Source organism: Uranotaenia lowii, chromosome 2, assembly GCF_029784155.1.
Source record: "Uranotaenia lowii strain MFRU-FL chromosome 2, ASM2978415v1, whole genome shotgun sequence".
Taxonomy (NCBI): domain Eukaryota; kingdom Metazoa; phylum Arthropoda; class Insecta; order Diptera; family Culicidae; genus Uranotaenia; species Uranotaenia lowii.
Genome location: NC_073692.1, coordinates 400,341,200 through 400,359,705, shown reverse-complemented (window position 1 = coordinate 400,359,705; position 18,506 = coordinate 400,341,200). Strand labels below are relative to the sequence as shown.

Sequence of the window (18,506 nt, the reverse complement as noted above, 5' to 3'; positions counted from 1 at the left end):
GAACCTTCCCCTCCACATCTCATATCTGCCAAGTTTCATGTTAATCGGTTCAGTAGTTTCCGAGTCTATAGGGAACAGACAGACAAAAATCCATTTTTATGAAAATAAGATTTCAAAATGAGTCAGATGCCTAACAAAGATCTTTAATACGGATTCAGCCAAAATTTAAAAAAAAACCAGTAGGTAGTTATTATACAAGTTTTATCTAGAAAATATTGATAATGATATATTTAAATTCAATTTTTAGCGTCCAGTTTAGGCCTTAAGTAAGAAACTACTTTATTTTTACACATTTGATGTTTTAACCCTCTTCCGTTCATGTTTCAAAATATTGAAAAACATTGTGGATTTTTGGTACCTATCAATTGAAATTTTGTATAACTTACAATGTATCGTTCCAGTTACTGTTGATTTTTAAATAATCTCGCAAACAAAACTCTTGCAAAGTTTTTTTTAAAATTCCTTTTTTTTATTCATGATGAAATTTGGGGTGAGTTGATTGAATTTGACTGTTGGTTTGTGTTTTTTTTTTATTTTAAATTACACGAAAACACAATTTGCAAAAGTACAAAGAAATTAAAAATTTTGTCCAAAATTATTCCAGATTTAAAGATTGTTAAAAAGCTGCAGTGCGGCATCTGTTCAGAGCTATTCTTCAATGTTTTTCTGTTTCCTAAGCCTTTCAAGTTTCACGATTTACTGCTCAAAATTCCGTTCTGCCAATGGAACATTAAATTTTTCAAAAAATATATTTATGTTCTAACCTTCATTATCAGGTAAATATAACTCGAAAACTGCGCAGGATCCCTAATTTAGATGCTTTAAAATGAATATTTAAATGTTTTGGGAGTAGTTAAGGTACTTAAGTTTATTTTATGTAAAAAACTACAAAATATCGGAAATTTTTCATTATTTAAATAAGACAAAATAGGATCATGCTTTCACTAGAGCTATGCTACTACTCATATCCACTTTAAGTTTGCTCTTTAATATCTAGTGGAAAGATTCTTATGCAACAGATGCATTATCTTATTTACAATACTTATCCGTTTACTTACACCGCAAATTACTGTTGATTCATATTAGGACAGACTGAATCAACAAACAATTGAGCCGATTGTTGTGAAAAACAACTTTGGAACTTGATCAGCCATTATTCAAGACTTACGAGTCTGTTAGTCAAAAATGCAATTTGTGTACTGCTGTTTGAGTTTTCAAATACAAAATAAATCGAAAGATTTTAACATTAAATAAAGTTTTTCAATATTTAAAAAAAATTATTACTCCACCAGTGTAGTGTTGATGTTTCAGCATACATACATATGTACTGAAATAGGGGAGAATGAGGATACTTGATCCCTGGGATGACTTGATCCCTCAGCTAATTCTCGTAACTGGAAACTCCAACAAAAATCAAATGTTCTAGAAAATTGTGCCAAAATAAATAAATATAAAGAATAATAAATAATATAAATAACCTTAAATAGTTATTGGACTTTTGATGAGAAATCTGAAAAAAAAGTGACATAAAGACTATGTTTCATCATTCATCAAATGTTTCCAACATGAACAAAATTTATCAAAATACTTATTCAATTATTTTAATCGTTGAGGAATGATTCATAATTCATAATGCATTAATTTAAGAGCAAAGGTTGACTCTCAAAATATTTTAAGAGAAAGTTTCCTTAACTTTTACCCTTTTTTTAGCGCGATATAGGGTAACGGACTTATTTTGGACCAGGGGACCTATTTTGGACCACCTTGTCTAGCTCTCTTCTAAAGCAACTAATAATGAAAAAAAAAATAGTGCATTACATGAGGTGCCCGGGCTTCAACAATATTTGCTAAAAAATTTCATAATTATTTGTTTTATAAGAGAGCTAGATAAGGTGGTCCAAAATTGGTCCTCTGATTCAAAATAAGTCCGTTACCCTATAAAAAAAAAAATGTTTTATCCAATGATTGCCTGCTTAAAAAGATTTAAAAGATTGACTATGTGTTGGGGTGAGGTCCAAGCCCTTGCTTGAACCTGAGTGGACTGTATGTGGGTGGGTTCTTCCTTAAACCGTGGATACCTTGGGTTGGATGATTCCTTGGGGAGTAGCCTGGGTGATCCTTGGTTGTGATGACAATTTCTTCTGCCGCGGTAAGTAAGAACTCCGAAATAGTTTTCACATAAGTACAACAGTTTATTTAACAAACTACAACTTTATTTGGGTTCAAACACATTCTACATCAAACAACTTTTATTACTCGAATACTACATCTAACATATATTCTCTAAATTAGTAAGTGGGTCGATACGACTAGTTCTACCGGCAATTCTGAACAAAGTGATACAATATTTTATAAAATGGTGAGTTATGGATGTCGTTTTGCTTAGTTCTTGGTTCTTAATCTAACTGCAGTAAACATCAGCTGTTTCACCCTTCTGTGAAATGTTTTGGCGATCCTTTGCTTCGTGGGTCTTTCAACATCATAACATCGCGCTTAGTGTGGTACATCAACACTATGTCTAAAAAGAAATAAATTTTCGCCTGAAAGTATGATATAACAATAGGCTGGTAGACAAACTTTTTTAGTTTTCTATATCTAAAACTTTAAAATTGAGAAATGAAATATAACATTTGCAAAAATAGTCAGACGACTTTTTATCTTTGATCTTGCTTGATTTTTGGCACAGTTTAGGGACGCAGGATCAAGTCTCCTTAACTAGAAAAAAATAACAATTTGTTTTCACTCTGCGTAAATGCTTCTAGTTTATAAACAGGATCAAGCATCATTTTAATTTTTGGTGCATAGAAATTTGGAATTTCATGCTTCCAGAATCTGTAAAAGACGGTGAATTACTAAATTTTTCAAAAAAGAAATGATAAAATTAGAAAATGGGATCAAGTATTTCCATTCTTCCCTACTGTTCGAAAATCGATGCCCAGACTGCTTGTTTTTTTTTTCTTGAAAGCCGCAATCAATACAATGCTTCAACTGTTATCTCTGTCCGACTACAGCATACCAAAAGAGCCATTTATTATCAGCAACTTTTGCAACTTTTAGAGATATTGAACAATGAAAACATGCCATTTTTAAAAGAAATCTCCCAAAAAGTACCACTAAACTTCAAAATACTGACTTGACACCTTGAATGAAGTTGTTAAGTTTTACAATTGTCACAGCTCTTTCATACAAAGTTTTTCTCCAAACTCGCTTCGAAATAAGTTAACCGAAATTTTCGTTTTTTGAGGTTAGTTTTTCAAAAAATGGTTTTAAACATGTTGTTTCAAAAGATAGAGCTTTGACTTCTTCAACAAAGTTTCTTAAAATTAGATGATCTACAACTTTTTTGAAGACGTCATAGTAGTGAAATGATAAATACAAAAAAATAGAAAAATTAACTCACTTATAGGTGAATTGATCAGGAAAAACTTTACACTAAAATAAGCGCATTTTGAAATGATGAAACATTGTAGAACACACCATAAAACTATTTTGACAATTAGGCCTTCAAAAAACCCATGATCACGTTTTTCGAGTTTTAAACCACTGTGCATTGGGAGGAGAGAGTGGTATCAAACATCGAAAGAAATCTTTTTTGTTTTCAAATACCCTTCCATGCTCAATTTAGTTCCATTTGTTCAAATTGATCTTTTGATATGCAAATCTTCCCTTGCTATTATCCCAATGGAAGAAGGAAGGAGTCTCAAATAATCATATAAATATTTCTCGTATTCCACTTGTTTGAGTTGTTTTCGAATTATGTTAGGAGCCCCCCGTTGGAAGAGGATACCAAAGATTTAGGGGAACATTTATCGTACCCTAATACCTTCCCATGCCAAATTTTGTTTCACTTGCTTTATTTGTTTTTTACTTGTATGTATGTATGTATGTATGTAAGGGTCCCCCATCGGTAGCAAGGTCCTGCCTATATCTGTGTGGTTGGCCCGAAGGCTTCCACGGCCGATGGTTCGTCGAAGGAAGGCATCCAACCCTCAGAAACCTACGATGGTTGGCTACCACTCCGCTCGTAAAAGTTTCGTCAAGTTATCCCCAGATGCATTCCTTCTGATAATATGAAATATAAACAATGAAACAGAAAATATAATATAAAATATAATATATAAAACATGGCAGTAAGGAAAATTATATAGAGTATAAAATTATATGAAATATTGAAATGATTATTATTTTGTTAATTATTAATAAAAGGATACGCATCTGGAAAGAAAAAAGCTTATCATTATGTATCATGGATGCGTTTAGTTATCATAGATCCCATTTGACTGTAGTCAATTTAACAAATTTCTAATGTTTCAATATCTCACATTTCTGAATGTTCCTTGCTCTTTTTCTGTAAATTCAAAATTTTAACGATTGCTAAATAAATTCTCATTATATTTAATTTTAAAGTTATCAATAACTTCCCAATCTAACTTATTGGATCCCCGAGAATTCAAACTTTCCAAAATTCATTAAATTAAATTTTGTTTTGCCGAAATAGCAAATTTTGTTCTGTAATAATTACTTCTGAAAAAAAAACAAGAAACAATAACACAAGTTTTTCACTACTCGCAACACTTTTCGGAATCGGAATATTTCATTCCTGAAATATTTCCTCTTCTCTCAAAGTATCAACTAAAACGACCACGAGTGAGAGAGATAATGAAATAAAACTCTCGTCGTCACAAAGTCGTTTAGCTGTGGTGCTAGTGGGTGAATCTAGGCACTACCACAAGTCAACCAAGCAGTCGGAATGGGTCGGCATGGAGAGATTTGGCAGTTAAAAAGAGAGACCATTATGACAGGATCTGAACCCTTATGTACTTGCATTCATGAGACATAAACAAAAACTGTCACACTTTTTGTACACTTCAGTCAGAGCTGTAACAGAAATTGTACTTTTATTTAGAATCATCACCTCCCAAAATATAAAGCAAGCATGAAACGGACTCACCAGATTCTTCCTCTGCAATCTCAATCATGTTATTGGCAATCAATCTGCTCTCTCTTCTAAACCTCATCCAACACACGCACACATCAACATCGGGCTTTTACTGCCCGACTTTCAGCTTCTGAAGCAATTATCCGCCATTTTTCACTTCGCGCAATCCCGTTTCACTGCAAATTGTTTTTTATCGCTCAAATCCTTCATTTGAGCACTACTCTCTTAAGGAATTTGACAACATTAATTCGGACACATTTGAATGAATACGCCTCCATTTCTCCAGCACACACGCTTTCCATCGGTCGTTTACATCAAAAGCACACGCATCTAACAATAATCGAACTGTCGAGGTCCGATTTTCATTTCATATATGCTTTACACGAAAACATTCGACAATCACATATTTCCTTCAAATCCTATTAATTTTATCGGTCACCATTCTCCAGCACTTGAGCTAGGCACATTTTCATTGCAATCGTTCACTTTACCATCTACACATGGCAATAAATTCACTCCGCCCCGAAAATTGAGCAACATCCTACAGAATCTTTATATTCTTTAAAAACAGTCGAAAATGGAAGCAATTTACACCGCGATACAACTGCTATTCCGCCATTTATTTAATGTGTTTTTCTGCACTTTGGTGGGACTGATAGAGCAAGCGCGACGAATGAAAAACTACGTCCGTTTCCGAGCAAGGCCTACTGCGAACTGACTTGCTTTATTTGTTTTTTACTTATGTAAAAAATTGTTAAAAGGACACCTATACCCCACTCCTATTTCCTTTTCAACGGGGTAGGGTTCACAAATACTCATAAAAACATTTCTTGTACCCAAATATCCTTCCATGCCAATTTTGGTTCCATTTGATCGATTTGATCTTCATTTATATAAAAATAACTGTGTGGAAGCCCCTCTCTATTTGCCATTAAGATGAGAGAGGGGTCTCAAATAATCATTAGAACATTTCTCGTACCCAAATATCCTCCCATGCCAAATTTGGATCCATTTGCTTAATTAGTTTTTGAGTTATGTGAAAAATTAAAAAAAGAAATCTCCCTACTGGAAAGAGGGAGGAGTTTCAAATAATGAAAAAAATATTTTTCGTATCCAAATACCCTCCCATGCCAAGTTTTGTACCATTTGCTTGATCAGTTCTCGAGTTAAATATGCAAACATTTGTCCTTTGTTCGGGAGATGCCTAACAAAGATCTTTAATACGGATTCAGCCAAAATTAAAAAAAAAAACCAGTAGGTAGTTATTATACAAGTTTTATCTAGAAAATATTGATAATGATATATTTAAATTCAATTTTTAGCGTCCAGTTTAGGCCTTAAGTAAGAAACTACTTTATTTTTACACATTTGATGTTTTAACCCTCTTCCGTTCATGTTTCAAAATATTGAAAAACATTGTGGATTTTTGGTACCTATCAATTGAAATTTTGTATAACTTACAATGTATCGTTCCAGTTACTGTTGATTTTTAAATAATCTCGCAAACAAAACTCTTGCAAAGTTTTTTTTAAAATTCCTTTTTTTTTATTCATGATGAAATTTGGGGTGAGTTGATTGAATTTGACTGTTGGTTTGTGTTTTTTTTTTATTTTAAATTACACGAAAACACAATGTGCAAAAGTACAAAGAAATTAAAAATTTTGTCCAAAATTATTCCAGATTTAAAGATTGTTAAAAAGCTGCAGTGCGGCATCTGTTCAGAGCTATTCTTCAATGTTTTTCTGTTTCCTAAGCCTTTCAAGTTTCACGATTTACTGCTCAAAATTCCGTTCTGCCAATGGAACATTAAATTTTTCAAAAAATATATTTATGTTCTAACCTTCATTATCAGGTAAATATAACTCGAAAACTGCGCAGGATCCCTAATTTAGATGCTTTAAAATGAATATTTAAATGTTTTGGGAGTAGTTAAGGTACTTAAGTTTATTTTATGTAAAAAACTACAAAATATCGGAAATTTTTCATTATTTAAATAAGACAAAATAGGATCATGCTTTCACTAGAGCTATGCTACTACTCATATCCACTTTAAGTTTGCTCTTTAATATCTAGTGGAAAGATTCTATGCAACAGATGCATTATCTTATTTACAATACTTATCCGTTTACTTACACCGCAAATTACTGTTGATTCATATTAGGACAGACTGAATCAACAAACAATTGAGCCGATTGTTGTGAAAAACAACTTTGGAACTTGATCAGCCATTATTCAAGACTTACGAGTCTGTTAGTCAAAAATGCAATTTGTGTACTGCTGTTTGAGTTTTCAAATACAAAATAAATCGAAAGATTTTAACATTAAATAAAGTTTTTCAATATTTAAAAAAAATTATTACTCCACCAGTGTAGTGTTGATGTTTCAGCATACATACATATGTACTGAAATAGGGGAGAATGAGGATACTTGATCCCTGGGATGACTTGATCCCTCAGCTAATTCTCGTAACTGGAAACTCCAACAAAAATCAAATGTTCTAGAAAATTGTGCCAAAATAAATAAATATAAAGAATAATAAATAATATAAATAACCTTAAATAGTTATTGGACTTTTGATGAGAAATCTGAAAAAAAGTGACATAAAGACTATGTTTCATCATTCATCAAATGTTTCCAACATGAACAAAATTTATCAAAATACTTATTCAATTATTTTAATCGTTGAGGAATGATTCATAATTCATAATGCATTAATTTAAGAGCAAAGGTTGACTCTCAAAATATTTTAAGAGAAAGTTTCCTTAACTTTTACCCTTTTTTTAGCGCGATATAGGGTAACGGACTTATTTTGGACCAGGGGACCTATTTTGGACCACCTTGTCTAGCTCTCTTCTAAAGCAACTAATAATGAAAAAAAAAAATAGTGCATTACATGAGGTGCCCGGGCTTCAACAATATTTGCTAAAAAATTTCATAATTATTTGTTTTATAAGAGAGCTAGATAAGGTGGTCCAAAATTGGTCCTCTGATTCAAAATAAGTCCGTTACCCTATAAAAAAAAAAATGTTTTATCCAATGATTGCCTGCTTAAAAAGATTTAAAAGATTGACTATGTGTTGGGGTGAGGTCCAAGCCCTTGCTTGAACCTGAGTGGACTGTATGTGGGTGGGTTCTTCCTTAAACCGTGGATACCTTGGGTTGGATGATTCCTTGGGGAGTAGCCTGGGTGATCCTTGGTTGTGATGACAATTTCTTCTGCCGCGGTAAGTAAGAACTCCGAAATAGTTTTCACATAAGTACAACAGTTTATTTAACAAACTACAACTTTATTTGGGTTCAAACACATTCTACATCAAACAACTTTTATTACTCGAATACTACATCTAACATATATTCTCTAAATTAGTAAGTGGGTCGATACGACTAGTTCTACCGGCAATTCTGAACAAAGTGATACAATATTTTATAAAATGGTGAGTTATGGATGTCGTTTTGCTTAGTTCTTGGTTCTTAATCTAACTGCAGTAAACATCAGCTGTTTCACCCTTCTGTGAAATGTTTTGGCGATCCTTTGCTTCGTGGGTCTTTCAACATCATAACATCGCGCTTAGTGTGGTACATCAACACTATGTCTAAAAAGAAATAAATTTTCGCCTGAAAGTATGATATAACAATAGGCTGGTAGACAAACTTTTTTAGTTTTCTATATCTAAAACTTTAAAATTGAGAAATGAAATATAACATTTGCAAAAATAGTCAGACGACTTTTTATCTTTGATCTTGCTTGATTTTTGGCACAGTTTAGGGACGCAGGATCAAGTCTCCTTAACTAGAAAAAAATAACAATTTGTTTTCACTCTGCGTAAATGCTTCTAGTTTATAAACAGGATCAAGCATCATTTTAATTTTTGGTGCATAGAAATTTGGAATTTCATGCTTCCAGAATCTGTAAAAGACGGTGAATTACTAAATTTTTCAAAAAAGAAATGATAAAATTAGAAAATGGGATCAAGTATTTCCATTCTTCCCTACTGTTCGAAAATCGATGCCCAGACTGCTTGTTTTTTTTTTCTTGAAAGCCGCAATCAATACAATGCTTCAACTGTTATCTCTGTCTCTGTTTTCTTTTATTTCAGACCATGGACACCGACGGCAGTGGAGTTGGTTCGTCGAAACAGGACAACCAACAAATAGAGGGAAATAGTTTAATCCTTATTTATGCGGGTCATTCCATTAATCCCCCTTGCTGGACAGTTATCGGTAGCATGCAGATTGATGGAGTGAATCAGGCTTTGAAGCGATGCCTTCATCAGAGGCAGCCTCACCAGCGGGACGATATTTCGAAGATGTCCCAGAAGACATCAGATACATTCAAGGTGAGTGAGTTGCTAATATCTCCAAAGACTTCACCCTGTCGAAATACGCTTGTGAATCGCCTGGGGCGAAGAAAATTACCCATAAAGGCAGGCAGGCTAAACGGGGTTGATTTTGTTCACGAATCAATTTGAACTTATATTTTCCCCTCTGTTTTCAGATATCGCGACCCAACAGAAACCGGCCTTTGCGTTTCTGGTTCCGCACTTCCGCAGGTCGTAGGCAATCGTTATGAAAATTCCGCTTCTGCCAGCAGAACAGCCCTACAGGAGAGCGGGAAGCGGAAAGCATTAAGGAAAAGACACAGTGTATATTGTGAAACCATTAATTAAAAATAAATTTTGGATTAAATAGTACAAGCAAACTTATTTCTTTTGAAGAAAAATCCTTTATTTTTAATTTAATAAATTCATTTATGTCAATCAGACAGAATTAATTATTTAAAAACGCAAAAAAAATTGTTTTGGACCAAAACACTTTCGTACGTTTTACCCAAAATTTTTGCTATTTTGCTAAAAATTATGAATCACTTTCAAAAAGGGTCTATATTGTTTAAACAAAATCGATAAGTTCAAAATAAATCGATATTTTTTGTCGATATAATCTCAATTATATTTGTGCTTTTTCCCAACCAAAATTTTTATTATTTTTGATCGAAATATTATTGTTTCTACAAGATATTTTTCTGCGTGTGTGAAAAAATCTTTGCAAATTAACAAAACTGTGAGCGAGGGATACGCACCGCGCAAAAAAAACCAATCCGCGTTAATTCCGAAAAACTCAATCAATTAGTAACAGTCGAATTTTTCTGACGCTATGAAACGCCATCTTAAAATCCAATACGGCGGCTTCCGTTCAACTTTAAAATAATTTTAATGACTGAAAATCGCAAAAAAAATCTTCTAAAACTATGACATAAATATAACAAAATTTTGAAAAAAAATACAATATAATAATAACAAATATTACGAAACGCTGACAAAACTTTAATAAAAATATGGCAATGGTGATAAAAATATTACAAAAATATTAGAAAAATATACCAATTCTATGATAAATTTGACATTGAAATGGCAAAGCCATGACCAAATTTAAAAAAAAAACTGACAAAAATTAATAAAAGTTGACTGAATAATAACAACAAATTAGTAATAATGCCAAAACTCGAAATTAAAAACTTTGACAAATATTTGACAACATTATGGAAAATATGAAAAATGAAATAAAAATATGACAAATATAATAACTAATCAAAAATTACAAATACAGACCCCGTTCGTTTTTGGCAACACGCCCGAAAATTTTATGTTGCCAAAATCGAACGGTTTTTTTTGTCACTTTTTCATTTTTGATTTTTAATTCAAATTAGTCAAAATTTATGTAAAACCTTATATTAGCATACAATTTTTCAATTTGACTCAATTATATTAGTTATGAGCATTAAACATGGAAAAAATCATGTTTTTACTGTTTAAAACTATCATAATTAAGCCGAATGAAAAAAATTTCATGCTAATATTACGTTTTACATTAATTTTTATTTGTTTAAAATGAAAATAAAAAATAAAAAAAAGACAAAAAAACGTCTTTTTTGGATGTTGCCAAAAACGAACGGTTTTTGCTCGGATGTTGCCAAAATCAAGCGGGGTCTGTATGACAAAATTTTGAAATAAAATAACATAAATCTGGCAATACTATGACCAAAATCTTACAAATGTGATAAAAATATATGCAACAAAAGTATGAAAAAATGTTACAAAACTATGATAAAACAAAACTATGACAATTGACAAAGGTTGTCATAGTACTGTAAGATTTTTGTCATTTTATTTTAATTTTTGTTATAATTTTGTCATGTTTTCGTTTGTCATATTTTTGTCATAGTTCTGTCAGATTTTTTGTTCATTTGATTGTAAGTTTTTTTTTATAGTTTTGTCTTTTTTCGTTCGATTATATTCGTTTTACCACCTTCTCTTCATACTGAAAGTCTTTTCCAGTACAAATGCATTCGATGATTACTCTTGTATTTGAACTCACGGACATTGGCTTAGGAGGGAACTAACATGCCAACTGAGTTACACATATCACAAGCCCATAGATTTTTATAGATTTGTGTCATTTTTTCGTCGTATTTGCGATATATTTTTTACATATTCATCATTAATAAATTATTATTATTATTATTATTATATGTTTGGATTTGTCTTTTTTTTTAATTTTGTGATTTTTATGTCGTATTTGTCATCATTTTGTCATTTTTCTTACATATATTTGAAAGTATTTTGTTATATTTTTATCTCATTTTTCATAATTTTGTTAGATTATTGTCATTATTTTTGACAATTTTTTGTCATATTTTTTTCAAAACTTTATCATATTCTAGCCATTTTGCCTTATTTTTTGTCAGATTTTTGTGATTTTATTGTAAATTTGTTGTTATTATTTTGTCATTTTTGTAAATTTATTGTCAAATATTGGTCCTTATATAAGTTCTGTCAGGTCATTTCATTATCAAATTTTGATTATAATTTTATCATAAATTTTTTTTTCTCATTTGTCATAGTTTTGCCATTTCTGTGATTTTTTTTCTCATATTTTTGTCTAATTTTGTAATATTTGTCATATTTTTTGGCTTAATTATTTAACCACATTTGGCGTGTTTTATCCAAAGTTTTGTCATTTGTTTTGTTTTTTGTCATATTTTTTAATTTTAGTAATAGTTATTCATATTTTCCCACAGTTTTGTATTATTTTTGTCAATATTACTTTAGTTTTATAACACTTGTTATATTTTTGTTTATTCTTTTCAGTGCTTTTTTGCAGTTCTCTCAAAATTTTTGTTAAATTTTTGTCAGTAATTTTTCATCTGCTTTTTTATCCCTTTTACTGATTTCTTATATTGTGGATGGACCTTACGATTTTCAGTTATTTATTGCATTTTGAATTAAGCGGAAACCGCCATCTTGTATTTCAAAATGGCGTCGGACAGCCAAATTCGACTTCTACTTATTGAGTACTTTCATCCAATACCCATATTGTGGGAGTTTCATGTGCTTTTCAGTCACTTCCAGCATTTTAAAGTTGAGTGAAAGGGGCCATATTGGATTTCAAGATGGCGTCGGATAACAAATTCCAACTTCTATCCGTTCAGCCCCTTCACCCTATACACATATTGTGGGGCTTTCATGCCACCGGTCGTTTATTGCTAGTTATAATTTGTTTCAATAGAAAAAGACTGAAACCGCGTTTGTTTCGAAAATCCGCGCTAAAAAACCGTGCATTTTTCATTACCAAAACAGAAACGGCAATGATAATTAAATAAATAAACTTTTGAAAAAAATTTTTTTGATAAATCATTTTACGATAAAAAATATCCGAGAGAATATTTTCAGTGTATGTCCGGATGAACAGGATGAATTCGCGCGATCCAGCCAGGTGTTCGCACGAAAATTCGCTTGCACTGTGGCCGGTCGATGTTTTTTTCAACGTGTTTCAATGAGAAGCGGTTTTTCGCGCGAATTGGAAATTCGCTTCGCACTTCGCACCGCGCTCACTGTGAATTCGACCTCAGGCCTCAGGTGCCAGGCCACAGGTGCCAGGCCACAGGTGCCAGGCCACAGGTGCCAGTACTTAAGTATCAGATCTCAGATATAAGGTTACAAGTCTCAGGTTATCGGTCTCAGCTCACTGCACTGGTATCAAGCCTCAAATCTCAGGACTCAAGTGTCAAATCTCTGATCTAAGGACACAAGCTTCAGGTTACAGGTCAGTTCTAAGTTTTGGGTCTCAGGGGTCAGGCCTTAGGTCTTGAGTATCAGTTCTCAGATCTCAGGTCTCCTATGTCAGATCTCAAGCGTCATGTCTTAGATATGAAGTCACAAGTCTCAAATCACAAGCATCAGGTCAATGGTATAGAGCTCAGATCTCAAATTTTCAATGTTGCAGTTCTGAGATATCGAGACTTGGTTCTCGAGTCTCAGGTCCACATCTCAGGTTCTTCGGTCTTGGGGATCAGGTCTTCGGTCTCAGATCACTGGTATCAGGTCTCAAATCTCACGTCTCGAGTATCAGATCTCAGATCTAAGGACACAAGCTTCTGGTCACAAGTCTCAGCTGTAAGTTTTAAGTCTCAGATCTCAGGTCTCAGCTCTCAAGTCTCAGCTCTCAGATCACAGGCATCAGATCAATGGATTAGTATTCCGATCTCAGATTTTAAATCTAGGGCCTGAGGTCTCAAGTCTCAGTTCTTAGATATCGAATCTGGTTCTTGAGTCTCAGATTCAGGTCTCAGGTCTTAGGTCTCATGTCTCAGCTTTCAGCCCTTAGGTCTTAAGTCTATATTCTCAAGTCATAGTTTTAAGGTTTCAGGTGTCAGGTCTCAAGTGACAGATTTGTCAAGTCTCTGGTATCAGATCTTAGATCTGAGGTCTCAATTCTCAGGTCCCAGATGGCAGGTCTTAAGAGTCGAATATCAGATCTAAGGTCACATGTCTCAGGTCATTGTTATCAGGTCTCAGATCTCAGTTCTCAAGGTCTCTGGTCTCAAGTATTAGTTCCAAGGTCTCAGGTATAAGTTCTTAGGACTCAGGTCTCAAGTCTTGGGTCTCAAGTCACAGATATCATGCCTCAGGTCTCAGGTGTCAGGTCTAAGTTCTTAGGTCTCTGGTTCTTTTGAAGTCTTATGCTTCAGTTTTCTGGTTCCAAATCTCTGATCTTAGAACTCATGTCGGAGGACTCAGGTCAGACGTTTTATTCTCAGGTCTGAGGCCTCATGTATCAGATGTCAGGTCTGAAGTGTCAGATCTCAGGTCGTAGGTTTCTTCTTTCTTAGTTCTCGGGTGTCAGGTCTCAAGTGTCAGATCTCAAATATAAGATCACATGTCTCAGGTCATCGGTCTTAGATTACTGGTATCAGGACTCAAATCTCAGATCTCAGATCAAAGGACACAAGCTTAAGGTCACAAGTTTCAGCTGTAAGTCAGGTCTCAGGTCTTGAGTCTTTAGTGTCAGTTCTCAGGTCTCAGCCTCCTATGTCAGGTCTTCAACGTCAGGTCTTAGATATAAAGTTACAAGTCTCAGAGCACAGTCATCAGGTCAATGGTTTTGAGCTCAGATCTCAGGTATTAAATCTAAGGCCTCAGGTTTCAAGTCTCAGTTCTCAGGTATTAGGTTTTAGTACTCGAATCTCAGATCCAGGTCTCAGATCTTAGGTCTCAAGTCTCAGTCTCTCGTTGGGTTTCAAGTCTCAGATCAAAGGTTTCGGGTGTCAGGTCTCAAGTCTAAAATTTCCGATCTAAGGTCACAAATCTTTGGGGAAGGTGTCCGTTCTCAGATCTAAAGTCTCACATCTCAGGTATCAGATTTCAGGTATGAAATCTCAGGTCATAGGGCTCAGGTCTTTGATCTCAGGTCTCAGGTTTCAGGTCTCAGACCTAAGGTCTCAGACCTAAGGTCTCAGATCTCAAGTCAAAAGTATCAGGCCTCAGATCTCAGGTCTCCGGTCTCAGATCTCAGATCTCAAGTCTAAGGTTTAAAGTCACACTTCTTAGGTCTTAGTTCTCAAGTCCCAAGTGGCAGGACTTAAGTGTCAAATCTCAGATCTAAGGTCAAAAGTCTCTGGTCACTGTTATCAGGTCTCAGATTTTAGTTCTCAAGTCTTAAATTTTTGGTCTTAAATATCAATTCTCAGGTCTCTGGTCTCAAGCCTTAGTTCCAAGGTCTCATGTATAAGTTCTTAGGGCTCAGGTCTCAAGTATTAGGTCTTAAGTCACAGGTCTCATGTATCAGGTGTCAGTTATGAGTTCTCAGGTCTTAAGTTCTCAGGCCTCAGATTTTAGTTTAAGGGTTTGAGGTTTGGGGTCTTATGCTTCAGATTTCTGGTTCCAAGACTCCGTTCTCAAGACTCATGTTGGAAGTCTCAGGTCTCACGTTTTATTCTCAGACCTCAGGTATCAGGTATCAGGTCTCAGGTTTAAGGTCTCAGACCTTAGGTCTCAGGTAACAGGTCTAAGGTCTCAGGTTTCAGGTCTCAAGTATCAGATCTCAAGTCTCAGGTCTCAGATCTCAGGTCTCAGATCTCAAGTCTCAGGTCTCAGGTCTAAGGTCTTAGTTAGTAGGTCATAGTTCTCAGGTCCCAGGTGGCAGGTCAAGTGCCAAATCTCAGATCTAAGGTCACAAGTCTCAGGTCACTGTTATCAGGTCTCAGATCTTAGTTCTAAAGTCTTAAAGCTCAGGTCTAAAATCTCAATTCTCAGGTCTCTGGTCTCAGTATTAGCTCCAAGGTATCAGTTGTTAGCTATAAGAGCTCAGGTCTCAAAACAAAGATCATAAATCATAGGTCTCAAGTCTCAAGTCTAAGTTCTCAGGTCTCTGGTTATCAGACTTCATGTTTAAGGTTTGGATTTGAGGTCTTATGCTTCAGGTTACTGGGTTCAAGTCTCAGGTCTTAGGGCTCATGTCGGAGGTCGCAATCCTCACGTTTTATTCTCAGATCTCAGGCCTCAGGTATCAGATGTCGGAGATCCGAATCTCCGATCTAAGGTAACAAAATTTAAGTCACAAGTCCATGTCACAGGTATAAGGTCTCAGGTCTTAGGTCTCAGGTCTTAAATCTCAGGTTCTATGTCTCAGTCTTAAACCTCAAGTCTCAAGTCCCTGGTCTCAAGCCCTAGCTTTCAGGTTTCAGGTCCCAGATCTGAGAACTCAGATCTCAGGTCTTAGTTCTGGGGTTCAGGTCTAATTTCTAATGTCAAGTCTTAGGTCGTAGGTCTCAGCTCTCTGGTTTCAGGTTTTGGGTTTCTCGATTCAAGTCTCATGTCTGCTATATAAGTTTTCTATTCTCAGGTCTCGGGTCCCCTTTTTTAGTTTTCAAAATTAATTCCAGTTCCAACTTCAATTAACTTGGATCTTGAAGCTAATACATGTTTTTGTAGTCTTTTTTCTACACGTATTCCCAATGTGAAAGAAACTTAATTTACTGCAGTCACTGTTTTTTATAACGAAATCTTCATGCAACATTTTCCGCAGATGCAGTAATAAATCACACCGTTAGGCACATGAAAATCTCCCTCGCCGAGCGAAGCGGAAAAAAAACATTTCGACAGAAAAGGCTCCTTCTCTTCTTTGGGTGTACCAATTCAATCATCACCGACCGCTGACTGCTTAGAACAATCCGAGATCACTTTCGTCCGGTTGCTACAGTTCCTGATCATTTCGAGACGCTTCGCTAAATGTCTCTCGGGTTGCACACGGTTTGTTTGTTTGCCGGGTAGAACAGCCGTCGTGTATTATTCAAAATTCCTCCCAAGGTGATCCGCGGCAACCAAAACCGGTTCCTTGCACACACTCACACACATTTTTTTTTCCTGTATCGGAGCAGCCCGAGTCTCTAATGGCTAATCTAATGCACCCGCACCCGAGAATTAAGCTGATACCGACCGCCCTAGACAGATATGTGTATCGCTTTCGGTAACGAACCTTTCGGTTGGCAGCACACTTGAGCGGCGCATCGGTTGCCGATGCGTTGACCTTGACCGAGTCCTCGCCTTCGGTTCCGAGGCTTGCGTTGTGCGTGGTCTCGTTACTGAATGCGTGCGTTATCAGCCGGTCGATAGCATCTTGATAGTCCGCTTTCGCTTGGTCCCGAAGCGCGTCGTCTTCCGGGAAGCCCTGCGTTGTCAGCAGGTCGTCGTCATAGGCCACAAAGTTTGCCACTGTCCGATGGTGATGGGCTACACAAATTAGAAGGACACTGAACACCCACCACACCGGTGAAAATGTCCTGGTCTTCATTGGCACAAAACTGCAGCACTATTTAGTTAACCGGAGTAATAAAAAATCGCGCGAAACTACGCCTAATCACGCGAAACTTCGTCGCTGCGGACAAAAGAGACCGAAACGAAAACACCCGGCAGCGGCCGCAGCAAACAAACAACCGAACCGAACACAACAAACAACAATCCCCGAAGATGGCTCCCGGTAGACTGAACTCATAGGTGCAAAGTTCCGATCAAGAACCGCCAACGCCGCCACGCGCACATTTAGCATATCTCCTCGACGATACTGAATACAAGTGCCTTCCGAAGCAAAACTTGACTTCTCGACATATCCGCGGCGCTGAGTTATTCGCTCTAAGCACACCACACGCATCAACCGCAGCAAACTTTTTCGGCCAACCAGGTAGATTGCCGAATTCTGTTGGCCCAGGTTGGATTCTCAGACGTTCCAACCAAGAAGGAACTTCGGCAGGTTTCTAGTTGTTATGGCTTTGGGTGTGACTTGATTCCGCACCCTCCGAAAAGCGAGAGAAAAAAACCAACAAGTTTGTGACGAAAATCCCAGCACCAAATTGCGGAGAACGAACAAAAAAAAACAAATCAGCTTGCCAAACTTGCCTGTGCCTGTCCCAATCCAACTGACTCATCGATGGGGGTTCTTGCTTTTCTGTGTGCGGGAATCTCGCGACAGAGGTCACCCACGCCTTGAAATGTTCCCTTTCCAAGTTTGATCCAAATACCTTAATAAGTTCATCCTACAATTAATAAATCGTTAATAAAACCATCAACGTCACCACAACATCCGGGGCACCTCAACGCCCAAACTACCGAAGTCGAACTGTATCGCACCGGGCAATGGTGCGCGAAAACGTCGCGTTTTACCCCTTAATCATATCTCTTCCATCATCATGTGAAGTGTCGGTCGGTTGTTTTTCTTTGCTGTTTGCTTGACTCTCTCTCCGATCCGATTATTAAACTGACTAACCTAGAGTGCACTCGATATCCCGCGAAGAGTCAAACTCTTCGAGCGGACGCACGAGGAAACAAGTTTCGGATGGAATTTTCTCACTGGAAGTTTGTTGGACTCCGGAAAGTGGGGTTTCCCGGGCCTTCAGTAATGGGTTGTCGAAAACTAAGGCTAGATGGACGGACACACAAGTTCACAAAACGAATTGACAATGTTAATTATTACGTAGGTCACCCAGCTGGGCGCGTTGGATAAACCGAATACTCGTACACTGCTTCTGGTGAATGTTGACAATCATACAAGCCTACTAGGTTGCACTACTAATAAAGGGTTCATTGTTTGATCTAGTTTGCCCTGCCAGAGGGGAGTGTTGTGCGTGGTTTATTTTTTCGTTTCGTGTGATTTCGTTTACTACTTACCTACTAGTTCATTTCATTAAGCGCGTCTCGCTTTATTTCACCTTCGTTTGTTGTCCTCCACTCACTCACTT

At 35.9% G+C, this 18,506-nt stretch overlaps 1 protein-coding gene across 1 annotated transcript in view; it reads right to left on the bottom strand.

Moving 5' to 3' along the window:
- LOC129749144 (uncharacterized) overlaps positions 1–17,597 on the bottom strand; it is a 50,150-nt gene extending 32,553 nt beyond the window's left edge. Inside the window, exon 1 of the mRNA XM_055744032.1 lies at positions 16,751–17,597. Within this exon, the coding sequence (XP_055600007.1) occupies positions 16,751–17,065 (315 nt within the window). The 5' untranslated portion in view covers positions 17,066–17,597. The remainder of the gene's footprint in view (positions 1–16,750) is intronic.
- Between the last annotated feature and the right edge of the window lie 909 nt (positions 17,598–18,506).